Source organism: Protomyctophum parallelum (genome assembly GCF_964188405.1).
Source record: "Protomyctophum parallelum genome assembly, chromosome: 3".
NCBI classification, from domain to species: Eukaryota; Metazoa; Chordata; class Actinopteri; order Myctophiformes; family Myctophidae; genus Protomyctophum; species Protomyctophum parallelum.
Genome location: NC_139698.1, coordinates 27,324,790 through 27,337,317, shown reverse-complemented (window position 1 = coordinate 27,337,317; position 12,528 = coordinate 27,324,790). Strand labels below are relative to the sequence as shown.

The window sequence follows — 12,528 nt, the reverse complement described above, 5'->3', positions numbered from 1 at the left end:
TGTCTATTTTCACTACTACTTAAACATTTCTTTTCCAATTTATGTATTTTTATTTTAGTTCATGAAATTACTAATTTTTTATTCACAAAATTTTAGTTTTTATGGATGGATTGAGTATTTTTTTAATAATTAAAAACAAAATGTAGGAAACCAAAAAAATAAGGACCCATACCAATTTGTCCGCGACCCACAAATGGGTCCCAACCCACTGTTTGGGAGCTAGTGCTGTAGTAGGACATGCCTCCTAACCTCCTGTCCTACTTTGTCTTCTGGTTTGCAGGCTCTGGCATGGCAACAAGTGTGTGTGTGTGTGTGTGTGTGAGAGAATGTGATTGAGTGTGTGTGTGTGTGTGTGTGCGCGCGCACGTGCACCAGTTAGTTCAGCAGCCACTACCAAAACAAATAAAAAACTAATAAGAATCCGATTTATACAAAATGTTTAATTATCCTTTTTAAAATGTTTGTACACTCAGTATGACAATGTGCTTACACAATACTTACAGAAAAAAGTGGGGTGAAACTTCTTTTTGTACATAGAAAAAAATAGAATAAACAAAACAAAACGAAAAAAAAAAAAAAAATCCTCATCCTCCACCATCACTGAAATCAAGTCTGTTCATTGGGGGTGGTACTGTGGGGTCTTTTTTTTACTGCTTGATGTGGGAACTGCCACAGAGAGGAGGGGCTGAGCTGGTGATATGGGAGACCCTCACACCACCACCACCCACCCCTCCTACTCATCCCCCCCCCGCCCAGTGTACACGTTAGTTCTATGACACATTATTTACATGTTGAAATCAATGAAGAAGTCTGTTTTACAAAATCTTTGCTTACACCCCCCCCCCCCCCCCCACCCACACACAAAAAGAAAACATGTGTTCAATATATTCACATATAAAGCAATGTACATACTTGACAAAATGATCAACAATTAATGACCCCCCCCATGCTTCAGGAAAACAGTAACTTTGACGGCATTAGGACAAAGCCTCTGCCTCAGACCCAACCGTTGGTGCCAAGAGGTGGTCCAAGAGTCTAATAGAGAATGTGACACACATTAAAAAAAAAAAAGAAGAAGAAACGTAAAGATAGTAGTAAGAACAAGTATACATGAGATGTTCAGAAACAAGTTAAAATCACAATGCTACGACGGACCACCTCCTCACATGATGAGGAAACGGCGTCAGGAACAAGCTTTGAGGGTTAAAATACGTTATCATTGCCGTCAGGCAGAAATATTGTATCTCCAGATTTCCCCCCCCATAAATTAATGCCCTGCTTAAATTTATCATAATTGCGCAAAGTAGCGAAAATGTCCAATCTACAAGCTCGTGTCTCATCACGCCTTGTAGACGGGCTATTTTCTATTGTATATCTTTTACATTTTCAAAGGGAAACAAGATCTTGTGTCTAAATAACCACTTCATTGGATCCATTGGAACACAGTTCTTTTTTTTTCCTTTTTCATTTCCTGAACAGTAACGGTTTTGGACATGTTGCCGTCCGACAGCGACAACACGTATGGGTTGAGTCGGGGCAAAACAGACACACTGCAAACGCACATGTGATTGGAGCCATTTCCAAATCCTGCTCATATCATAGCAGGACAAGTGATGAAAACGATGTGATATTGAAGCCAGGTTGAGGACATAGCATACTTGGAGAGGGAGAGGTTCTTGTGAAAATGCAGGAATTTCGATACGGATGGCGTGCCGACCCCAGTCTACATCATGCATTCACAGAGCAACACAAGGCCCCAAAGACTTGTGGGTTGGAAGGCATGGGAATGAGACTGGAAGCCTCAATTTCCACAGCCCAGCTAAAAAGCAGCACCAAATAGATAAAGAGTCCATGGCTATGGGTTAAAGAGCACACAAGCAATGTCCAATGGAAAACACTAAACAAAACAAGTTTCAAACTTGATCCATTTCTAAAAGTGGAAAGTACTGAGAGCATTTTAATATTATTTATTAATTTATGTATTATTATTCCTAGGTGATTCCTCTCATTAATCCTTCACAGGCAACAGCAGAAGAAGTTTAAAAGCGAACTTGAGCTCGATCATCCCAGGAACATTTTTAAGATCCACCCAAGAGAGGGGAAGAAAAACACTAAAAACCAAACATGGTAGTGAAAACATTGAGTCTATGTAGCAGTAGCACCCCTAGGTGTCAACCTCTCTGAACAAATTCAGTGACGCCGACATTGACAGCCCAAATTCAGTGACACCAACATCGACAGCCTTGTAGTTTAGGGGCCCGTAGCAGGCCGGGGACTGGGGGCCCCCGGCCTGAGAGTTTTCATTCTATGGGCAGCAGTTCACAGTCTTCTGTCATTACTGTTAAGTATGAAACTACGCCACCCATCCTCTGGTTCGAGACAACAGGTGGTTCAGACTGGCTGGTTCATACTGGAGTGAGGGTAAAGGCATTCTGTGTAGGCCCTCCTCCCAGTTTCCCTGGGGGGGCGGGTGGACTCGCTGTGGCTACACTAACTATTCCATCTCTAAGTCTTCCTTGGGCCGGTAGACAGTGCCGAATCGTTGCATGTACTTCTTGATGTACTCCTTGGTCTTGTGCTTTACGTTCTCGTTGCACTCGAGGTCTTCGGGGTTCTTGCAAGCCTTCAGTTCCTTGTTCATAACGCCGTGAGTGAGCTAGGAGAAATGAACAGACACAGACGCAAAGAGAGTTATTACTAGGGCTTGGCAATTAACCAAAAATGTTCTCGCAATGTTCTCACAATTAGATGAGCTATTTGGCATTTATATATTTTTTTCATATAACCATAATCGAGGCAAAAGCTTGAAATAATTGTTATGTTGATTTGAAGTCATATCACCCAGCCCAGCCCTAGTTAAGACATTTTCCTGCCTGTCAACATAATTTAGATGTACAAGGGCAGTTAAATCTGAAAAGTGGACATTTGATAGCGACAGCTTTCACTACTGTTGGGTCAAGCTCCATAAACAACCGATGCCAGAATGTTAAGCATTCACAGAATGTCTGTGTTTTGATGGGTATGAAGTTACAATTTGTACCATGCACAGTTTACTTGGGTCTCTCCCTCTGTGTTTATTGTGCCCCTATGCTCAGTGTCCAAGTGACACTCAATATAAACCGCTCCCTGTGGGGCAGTGACCGACAATTCTCTGAACCGCCAGGGACCGGGGAAGAAAAGAGGCCGTTGTCCTTTGAAGAAACGCTGGTTGAAAATGTTGGGAACTTACAAAGGAATGATTAAGGCAAACAGAGGGGAGATGCTAGTCTGGATGTACAATGTTTCCCAAGTGTCTCGTTCAAAAGAACGAGTACAAAAAACATTGTTAGGCTGAAGAAAATAAAGCGTGGGAGCTCAAGTGTTTTGGTCTGGTCTGAGGAGAAGCTTTGGGAAATGACAATACTGTCTTTGAAGTTAAGTGTAACCAATACTTTGATTCCATGTTCTCTGGCTAGCCGGAGACTTTGTACCCCCAAAAATGTTCCCTTTGCTGAGGAAAAGTGTCTCTTTGCAATGTCTAAATATGTGTGTGTGTGCCTGAGCGCCAGGAGTCAGTGATACCTTTCTGGCCAGATGTTTGAAGTCATCCGTGTTGACGATGCGTCCGAGTTTGCAATCTGGCTTTCGGTATGGGTTCAAACAATGCACGATGAACTGAGACATCTGAGGATTGCGCACGCACGCACGCACGCGCGCGCGCGCACGCACGCACGCACGCACGCACGCACGCACGCACGCACGCACACACACACACACACACACACACACACACACACACACACACACACACACACACACACACACACACACACACACACACACACACACACACACACACACACACACACACACACACACACACACACACACACACACACACACACACACACACACACACACACACACACACACACACACACACACACACACACACAAAATGTAAAAAAAAATAAAGAAATCTTATCTGTGCTAGGAAATATGACAGTAGGTATATTGTTAAATGGCCAATCTGTAATCAATACATATATTAGCCACTACAAGGCTTCAAACAAGTATGTGTATCAGCATTGGGAATAAAACAAGAATGACCCAGTCATAACTGGTGCAGAAAGCTCTCGTTTATGAACATCTACTCTACAGTATACCAGTAATACGTTTGTGTGCCTCAGCTTCATGTTGCGGCATTCAGACTATGGGTTTTATGTCATTCAGACTATGGGTTTTATGGGTACGTCTCCTATTGGCTTAGACGCAACATAGAGACGAGGCAGCCAATCATGAAAAATTGTCCACTACAGTTGCTACTAGAGGTAGTAGCAAATGTAGTGGCAAAAAAGGGAAATTGGTAGTTGTTCTGACATAAAGGTATCAGTTCCAAACGGTTCTATTCCATATTGGTCAGGCGTGGACAACGTTGCTCACAGACACTCACCTCTTTACGGAAAGTCTCTTTGCTCTTTTTAGCCAGTTCACTGGAAGTGTCTGCCTCAGCGGTATGAGTAGAGAACTGTAAAAAATACAACATAAAGGAAAACCCCAATTAGTTCCCTCACATCCCACAATGTAAGAAAACACCAATTAGTTCCCTCACATCCCACAATGTTCAATCCTCAGGGTGTCCTGCTGAAGTCCCCTTGTGTTTCTTTTCCTTTAAAAGGTCACATTTGACACCAAAGCATGAAAACAACACAATGCCAAGTGAACGCAGGTGAGGTGAAACCCTACGGGCTTATAATAAAATATTGACACATAAGACAAACAAACAAACAAAAACGTCAAGTCAACTACATACTGTCTTGTTCACATTACCAGACTGGCACGGATGCTCTCGAAAAGCAAATCCCTTTGTCCAAATCTACTTTCAATGCCCCAACAATACCCTTTATTTCAGCAATCAGTAACAGATGGAACAATATAAAAACAATGGTAGTCATTATCAGTGTTGGGACCGTTACTTTTAAAAAGTAACTAGTTAGTTACTAGTTACATCATTTCAAAAGTAACTTAGTTACTTTACTGTTACTTAAACCAAAAAGTAAAGCGTTACTTTGAAAAGTAACTTTTTCGTTACTTTTCGGCTCGGCTCGCCGGTGCCGGTTCCGGCGAGCCGCCCCGCATCCAAAACACTTGGTGGAGAAAATATGCTATTTCCGTGCTCAGACCCAGGGACATGGGGACACAGCCAACCAGCCAGGGACACACATAGTTGTCTATATAGGAGTGGTTGCACCACTCAAAAAGAAAAACGGGCTCCCACTTCCAGGCCATTCATTCATGCCTTCAGTTCAGTACAGTGATAATAATACCAATACCAGGGGGGACTGGTGTTGATTTTGATGATGCTATGTAGGCCTATCAATACATATTTATAGCAAACAACAAAAGGCAACCAACCAACCAACCAACCAACACAACATGAGGGTTCCAGTTCCACTGCTCCAGTGAATGTTGTATACTGTGCAGATAGGCTGAGATAGCTCATAGCTGCTCTTATTGGTGGTGGTGGCAATACTCATTTGAGTCTGGATTTATAAACAAAGTAAGACCAAAACCAGAATTAATATTTGATTATCAAACACACACGCGCAAAGTCTCTTTCAGTATCTGTCTGTCTCTCTCTCTCTCGCTCAAAAGTAGCTAGGCTACGCACACTGTCTCACACACACACGAACGCAGACCAAGACCGAAACCAGAATTAATAATAAGCATGACAGTTCTTCTAATTCTCCCCCGATCGAGACTACATGAAAAATAACGGAAGAGTAACGGAATAACGCACCATGTAGTAACGGTAACAAGTTACTGAATTTTTTAAACGCGTTACAGCAACCGTTACTGCCGAAAGTAACGGCGTTACTGTAACGCGTTATTTACGTTACGTTACGTCCCAACACTGGTCATTATGCAAACAGAACTGCTCTGAATACTGTAGAAAAATAGCATTTCTGAGCAGCAACGGCAGGCAGCAGTGACTCACTGACTTTACAACGCCACCATTAAACTGCAACGTGGCGAGACTCCACAGATCAAAACGGACGGGGAGCGAAGACTCCACGGCGTGACGCCGTGCCCAATTTCCCTGGCGGCTCAACGGAAAAAAAATGGCAGCTGGCCTCTCCTCCCCGACAGGCCCACTTCCTGCCCCATTTATTTGATCTGCGGAATCTGTGTTCATCGGTTGGACTTTTATCACTATGAAATGATGAGCTCCGACAGCAGCCATCAAGGTCAATGGGGCGGCCAGTGGAGCGAGCACCTGGCCACCAGCCACCCCCCCCCCCTCGGCTTGCAAGGAGCCACTCAAAGTGGAGATATCCTGCCTGGAGGCTCCTGAGCACCGACAACAAAGGCCTGAGCGGCAACAGCTGAGCGCTTATATGACCACATCTCAGCCATGGATTCACACGTTAACATCTCCGCACCCAGTGGTGGAAAGTAACTAAGTACATTTACTAGAGTACTGCACTTAAGTACAATTGTATTGCATGGTATTTGTACTTTACTTGAGTGTTTGTTTCCAATTTCCAATACTTTTACTTCTACTCCACTACATCTCGGTTCCAAATGTTGCACTTTTACTCCACTATATTTATTAGAAAACTTACTAGTTACTTTGTAGATTTTGATTATTATTGCAATAGCTAAATTAACCACTTCAGCCCTATATACATTTCGGACAGTAAACACTGACTGCACTGCAGTCGCATCTGTTTTAAGTCACTATGGATAACAGCGTGACCTACAATGTAACTGTAGGTCATCCTCAACTATGTCATTTAAATGACTGAAATAAGCTCAGCAAACAAATAGTCCACAGCCTAGTTGTCTAAAAGTGGTGGACTAGAGCTGCTGTCATCTCTCTCTGACTAAAGTAAACCACGGCGAGGTGCACATTTTTTTTAAATCCATCCTGGAGACAAAAGGGACACTTGCCTCTAAAACGAAAAAAATAATAAAAATCCCACAAAAGACAAAGCTCTCCCAGCTGGTTGCTATTATCATCAAAGGCAGGATCAAGATGGAGTAGGAAAACAAACTAGACAGAGAGGAGAGAGAAATGAGTTGGCCCTCCCCTCTGTATGGGACAGACAGCTTACAAAATTAAATAAATCATATTGCCAAATATCAGATAAATATTGCAATTAACGTGATTAATTAAAATTACAACTTGTTATTTGTGCCATATAATTAACTCTAATAAAATTACAGATTTGCAACTTGCTTACACTTGCACGCACGTGAATATGTATACTAGGACGGTGTAGAGATCCAGACACAGGCTCCCACCCCAAACTGAGCCAGGCAAGTTGAGGTTATGTTATTGGTGCACCTGCAACTCTGTCATTTTGCTATACTGCACACTGCACAGCCCAAGTAGATTGCTCGACACATCACCAACATCTACATTATAGTCTTTTTAGCAAGTGCTCCAAGTCTCCATCTGATTCACAACACTTATTGAAGCATCTATGGCATTGCACTGCACTGTTCCTTTTTTCTTTTTTTCAAAACCAGGGCCACAGCTGAAAGCAATCACTTGTGCAGAATCTTCAATTACCTCCAGGGAACAACCACTGTAATCATGCTGTTCATCCAGGGACAAACATGCTGGGAACCAAAATGAAAAGTAACAAGGATTTTGTTTGTAATGCCAGATGAGGTACGTGGCCTGTCACTTTGTTGCCTGACAAGATCATATTTAGCCAGCACAGGATACAACAGAAGTACCTTTAAATGATGGTCACTTTTTGGTTCTTAACATTATGAAGTGACAGAATATAAATTAAGCACAGTACATATAGTCTATTTTTGAGAATGAGCTATTTATAAGTTTGCAAATCAATGCAAGCCTTGAGTACTAGTAGCGATGTAGTGGCGAGATTTTCATGGCCTCTAAGCCAATGGCAGACTAGCCCTATACCGCCAATTGGACACTAAGCCCCCGGCTAATGAGACACTAAGCCCGCTCTACTCTCCCCCACTGCACCATGACTAGAGACTGCAAATGCGACTACAGAAAGCCCCACTAAGGTACAATATGCAAGAGAATGAACTGCAAGCTGATATATATATATAATGACTTGAGTAATTTCTTGTTTTTGAGTGGTGCAACCACTCCAAGGAACAGCAATGTCTGTGTTCCCATCTTTGTTCACCTATGTGTTGGTTAATGAGCATCAGTATATGACTATGAGTACCAGTAGGGGCGCTGTTGTGCCAGAAAACAGAGAGAGGGATAGTGCTGCACTATTGCCTGCTAATGAGAGAGAGAGAGAGAGAGAGAGAGAGAGAGAGAGAGAGAGAGAGAGAGAGAGAGCGCGCGGTGGGGGGGGGGGGGGGGGGGGGGGAGTTACACCACTCAGTTCACACGGGTGTGCTTTTTTATAATGGCATGCTCAAAATTGGGACGACAGGGTTAATCTGTTTTATCATGTAAATCGAGGTTTAGACTCATATCAGTCCCAGCATTATGAATTACCGGTATTGGTCATTGGCCTGTGAATATTATTCAACATTAATATAATGTAAGACATATTGATTTAAAAGTTAAGTATTTATACCAGGATAGTGCGGTAAATGTTTGATTTCAAAGGCTGCTCCCTCTGAGAAGCTGAATATGATTCTGAGGGACATAATGCAGTCGTGTCAATGTATTTTTGGCATAACAGAAAAATATTTTATTTGGAACAAATTATTTGCAATCGCAGTTTTTTTTTTTAAAGCCGCTGTTGTGACTGAAACATGGAGCTAAATAAATCCATTCAGATCTCCAGGGCCCAAGAGGTCAAAGCTTTCTTCTTTTTTTTTTTTTGCAGCTTTCGCCTTTATTTTATATTTTTTATAGAGGGACAGACAGTAGGCTGACAGGAAATAGGGTAGAGAGATGGGGGAGTGACATGAAGTAAAGGCCGTCGGAATTGGGAGTCGAACACTGCCAGGCTTGGGCTACTGGCCAAGGTGCCTGGACCGCTGAGCCACGGCCCAGGCCGAGGTCAGAGCTTTTAATCCCTATCAGAGTTGATCAGATTTGGATTTTGAATGATTAAATCAAACATTTCTTATCGACCATAATGTTACTATGATAATTCTATGATCACAGATCAGATATCAAAGTGCTGTTTTTTGTTGTCGATTTATTTTTCCCCTGAACTCTAGGGCCAGGGGATTTGATTCCATGCACCACAGAAGAGATAACTCAGTGGTGGCTGTGTTACTTTCTACAGGCTTCTCACACATTTCTCACCAATGAATTTCCAAAACCTTTACAGAATATTTAAGCCAACTTCCAGGCCTATCTATAACAATCATTCAGTGCAATAATGAGTCCCTTACTCCTATGTGCAATGCCAGACAGACAATGAATTGCATTTTTATAGCGCTTTTCTAAGTGCTCAAAGCGCTTTACAATGGTTCATTCATTCATACATTGGGAGGTGAACCGACGGCAGCGTCCTCACTTCCCACATTCACCAATGGTGGCAAGCTCACACCAACCAACTCATTGGAGGCAATGTAGGGTTCAGTGTCTTGCCCAAGACACTTCGACATGTGGACAGGAGGAGCCGGGATTCGAACCGCCGACCCAGTGATATTCGAACCGCCGACCCAGTGATCATTGGACGACCTGCTCTACCTCCTGAGCCACAGACGGGTCCAGCAAACCACGCCCACTGCTATCCTCTATTGACCCTCTATAAAGCTCACCTTGGACGGGTTTTCGTCATAGGTGGGCGTTCCCAGGTCCATCTCAGCCTCGTGGTCCATGCTGGCGTTGTCACTGCTGCCTTCCCACGCTGGAGGGTCCCACTGGGTTTGTCTGGGTGGGAGGCACAGAGGGAGCATGTGTATACAATACACAGTATAAACACTATACAGCGGTGAAAAGTAACTAAGTACATTTACCTAAGTACCATTTTGAGGCATTTGTACTTTACGCGAGCATTTCCGATTTCCAATACTTTGACTTCTACGCCACTACATCTCACAGGCAAATATTGTACTTTTACACGACAATTATTTGAAAACTTAGTTACTAGTTACTTTGTAGGTTTTGATTGTTATTACAAAACATACATTAACCACTTCAGCGCTATATACATTTAGAGCTTTTGAAAATAGCTGATCTACAATTTAAGCTGACAATGTGTCACGATGCGACGCATTGTGAGCTTGTAGATCACATTCTGTACTTTCTACTTAACAATCTTTAAGTACATTTTGATACCAATATTTTTGAACTTTTATTCAAGTACATTTTGAATTCCGGACTCCATATTTCTACATTGCAGAATTGATACTTTTACTTAAAGTAAAAATTGTGAATACATTTTCCACCACTGATACTATACACCCAACTACACACACACACACACACACACAAACACAAACACACACACACAGTCCCAACCTGGTGAGAGCGTGATAGTAGTAGATCTTGCCCTCGGGGTCCCGCGCTACCTTCCAGCCGGGTGACAGGACGATGGTTTTGGGTTTGGGCGGAGAGGGAGGAGGCAGGTCGATCACGTTGTTGGGAACAATCATCTCCTGAAGAGCACAAAGAATGGAGGTCGTCACCCAAAAAAAATACAATCGTTTCACCGAACCTATAAACCTTCTACTACTTAACTTAAACTACTTAACTTAACTACTTATTTTACCGCACTTCCCCCATGGGTCAGTACCATAGAGTTAATAATAGAGACGGCACCGGAACTCCCCTCCCATCCACTTGTATGGAGTTGCTCACCCAGCGCATGAGTCATTTTCACCCCTTCTTCCAGGTTGGAAAAGTGGTGGGATCTGCCCAGTTCGGGCCTATCTACGACCATAGAATTGCATTAAATTCAACTGAGCTTTCATGAACGCGCCGGGCCGAAAGCATGAACGAGCACCGCGAGTCGTGTGTGTGTGCGTCCCGTACGCACCCACAATGACGTATAGGCACAGTTCTGCTCGAGCTGCACTACCTACGATCGGCCAGCAGGTCCATTTGGCTTCAACGCTTCCTTTCGGTGGCATAGAGTGTATCCATCCATAATCTCATCTGAAATGAAGCCATTTCCTCTCTCTGACAACTCTTGCACTAATGCAGTCTCATTATGCACACAGGCAGGCACCCCCCCTTGTGGCCAGGCTAAGGTACACATTTATCCTTCTATTAGAGAAAGTTGACACAGTATAGTGTGTTTGTTAACAACAAAATAACCCTGCTGACCCTAGTTGGGGTACATTTTCAAAAACGTAAAAGAATAGCTTCCCTTTAAGTGGTAAAGAGAGAAGTCTCGATATATTTCTAATACATTGAGGTGGCACATTATGTCTCTTCTCTTCCTTGAGGGAGTTCCAAATGGATCATTATAGGTCTGTAACTCTGGGTCCATTTGGTTCCATTTGTACACTCTCAAGAGTTATGGGGGTCTTCCATTTAAGTGCTGCATTTAACCAGATTCTACAAATGTCCCCCCCCATCTGAAAATATTTTGTTCCAGAGACCCCCCCAGAAGCAAACATTTGAGTTAAAAAACGTTAGCTGGGAAAGAATATATATATATATTCAAAGATTTGCACACATTTTAAAGATAAAATAAATAAATATATATAGCAGATATACAAGCTCATAGCTTGTAGATGTGCTATTTTTCAATAGCTAAAGTATAAACGCTAAGGTGACACAGATGCAGTCCAGCTCTTACTGGGTTGTTAAGTGCAGCTTCTATTTCTCCACACACATCAGCTGTCAGAGAACAGGGGGAGATAGTGTACAACTCATTTTGTAACAGGTTTAATCCATCTCGCCCCTCGTTTTTTTCCACCGACCTCATGCCGACCGCTCGGTGTGGCGGTTCTTGTATTTTTTATTTTGTTTTAGTGAGAAAAAGGTTAGAAATATAATTAGTTTAGGGTTAGGCATAGTTTTACTGAGGTTAAGTTTAGGAATAGGGTAAGGTTTTGGCACCATTTTACTGAGGTTACGGTTAGGCATAAGGTTAGGTTTAACCGTTTAAGCATAATTTACTTAGGTTACTTTGTTGGTATTCACTCATTTCCATAACAAAGTGCCATGCCACACTGGCCTAGTCCCTGCTGCAGGCCTCTGTTCGCTTCCACTGAAAGTCAAAGCTGCAGGGCAGGCAGTAGTTTTCTGGTTCACGCTTACACCTTACCAGTTCAGCCGTTTCTGGATCTGTAGTCAGTGCCAATTAAAGGGAAACTTTTTCAAACTATATTGAGTAGAGTATAATAGATAATGATACAGTTTGTCTTCTGTGTGTTTCTCAATGAAATGTTTTCACACCATACTGCATGCTCCATTATGTGAAAGGACGCATTTTTATCACCACCGTTTCGCAACGTCAACATTCCACGGAAGACACCGTTCTCCTCACATCAGAACAATGTCACTGAAATTATTTTCCACATGCCAATTTCTAATTTCCCTTAAAACATAACACTTGTGACAACCACATTGCAATACAACTATACAAAATCTCCTATATGAGTACTTTGTGTGCCCTCAATTCCCAATAC

General features: G+C 42.6%; 1 protein-coding gene across 1 annotated transcript in view; it reads right to left on the bottom strand.

The window, feature by feature from the left end:
* Positions 1 to 854: 854 nt before the first annotated feature.
* Positions 855 to 12,528, bottom strand: part of setd2 (SET domain containing 2, histone lysine methyltransferase) — a 39,886-nt gene continuing 28,212 nt past the window's right edge. Inside the window, exons 18-22 of the mRNA XM_083761072.1 lie at positions 10,409 to 10,545; positions 9,706 to 9,817; positions 4,433 to 4,507; positions 3,562 to 3,663; positions 855 to 2,656 (exon numbers count right to left, since the gene is read on the bottom strand). Coding sequence (XP_083617198.1) covers positions 2,495 to 2,656; positions 3,562 to 3,663; positions 4,433 to 4,507; positions 9,706 to 9,817; positions 10,409 to 10,545 — 588 coding nt within the window. The 3' untranslated portion in view covers positions 855 to 2,494. The remainder of the gene's footprint in view (positions 2,657 to 3,561; positions 3,664 to 4,432; positions 4,508 to 9,705; positions 9,818 to 10,408; positions 10,546 to 12,528) is intronic.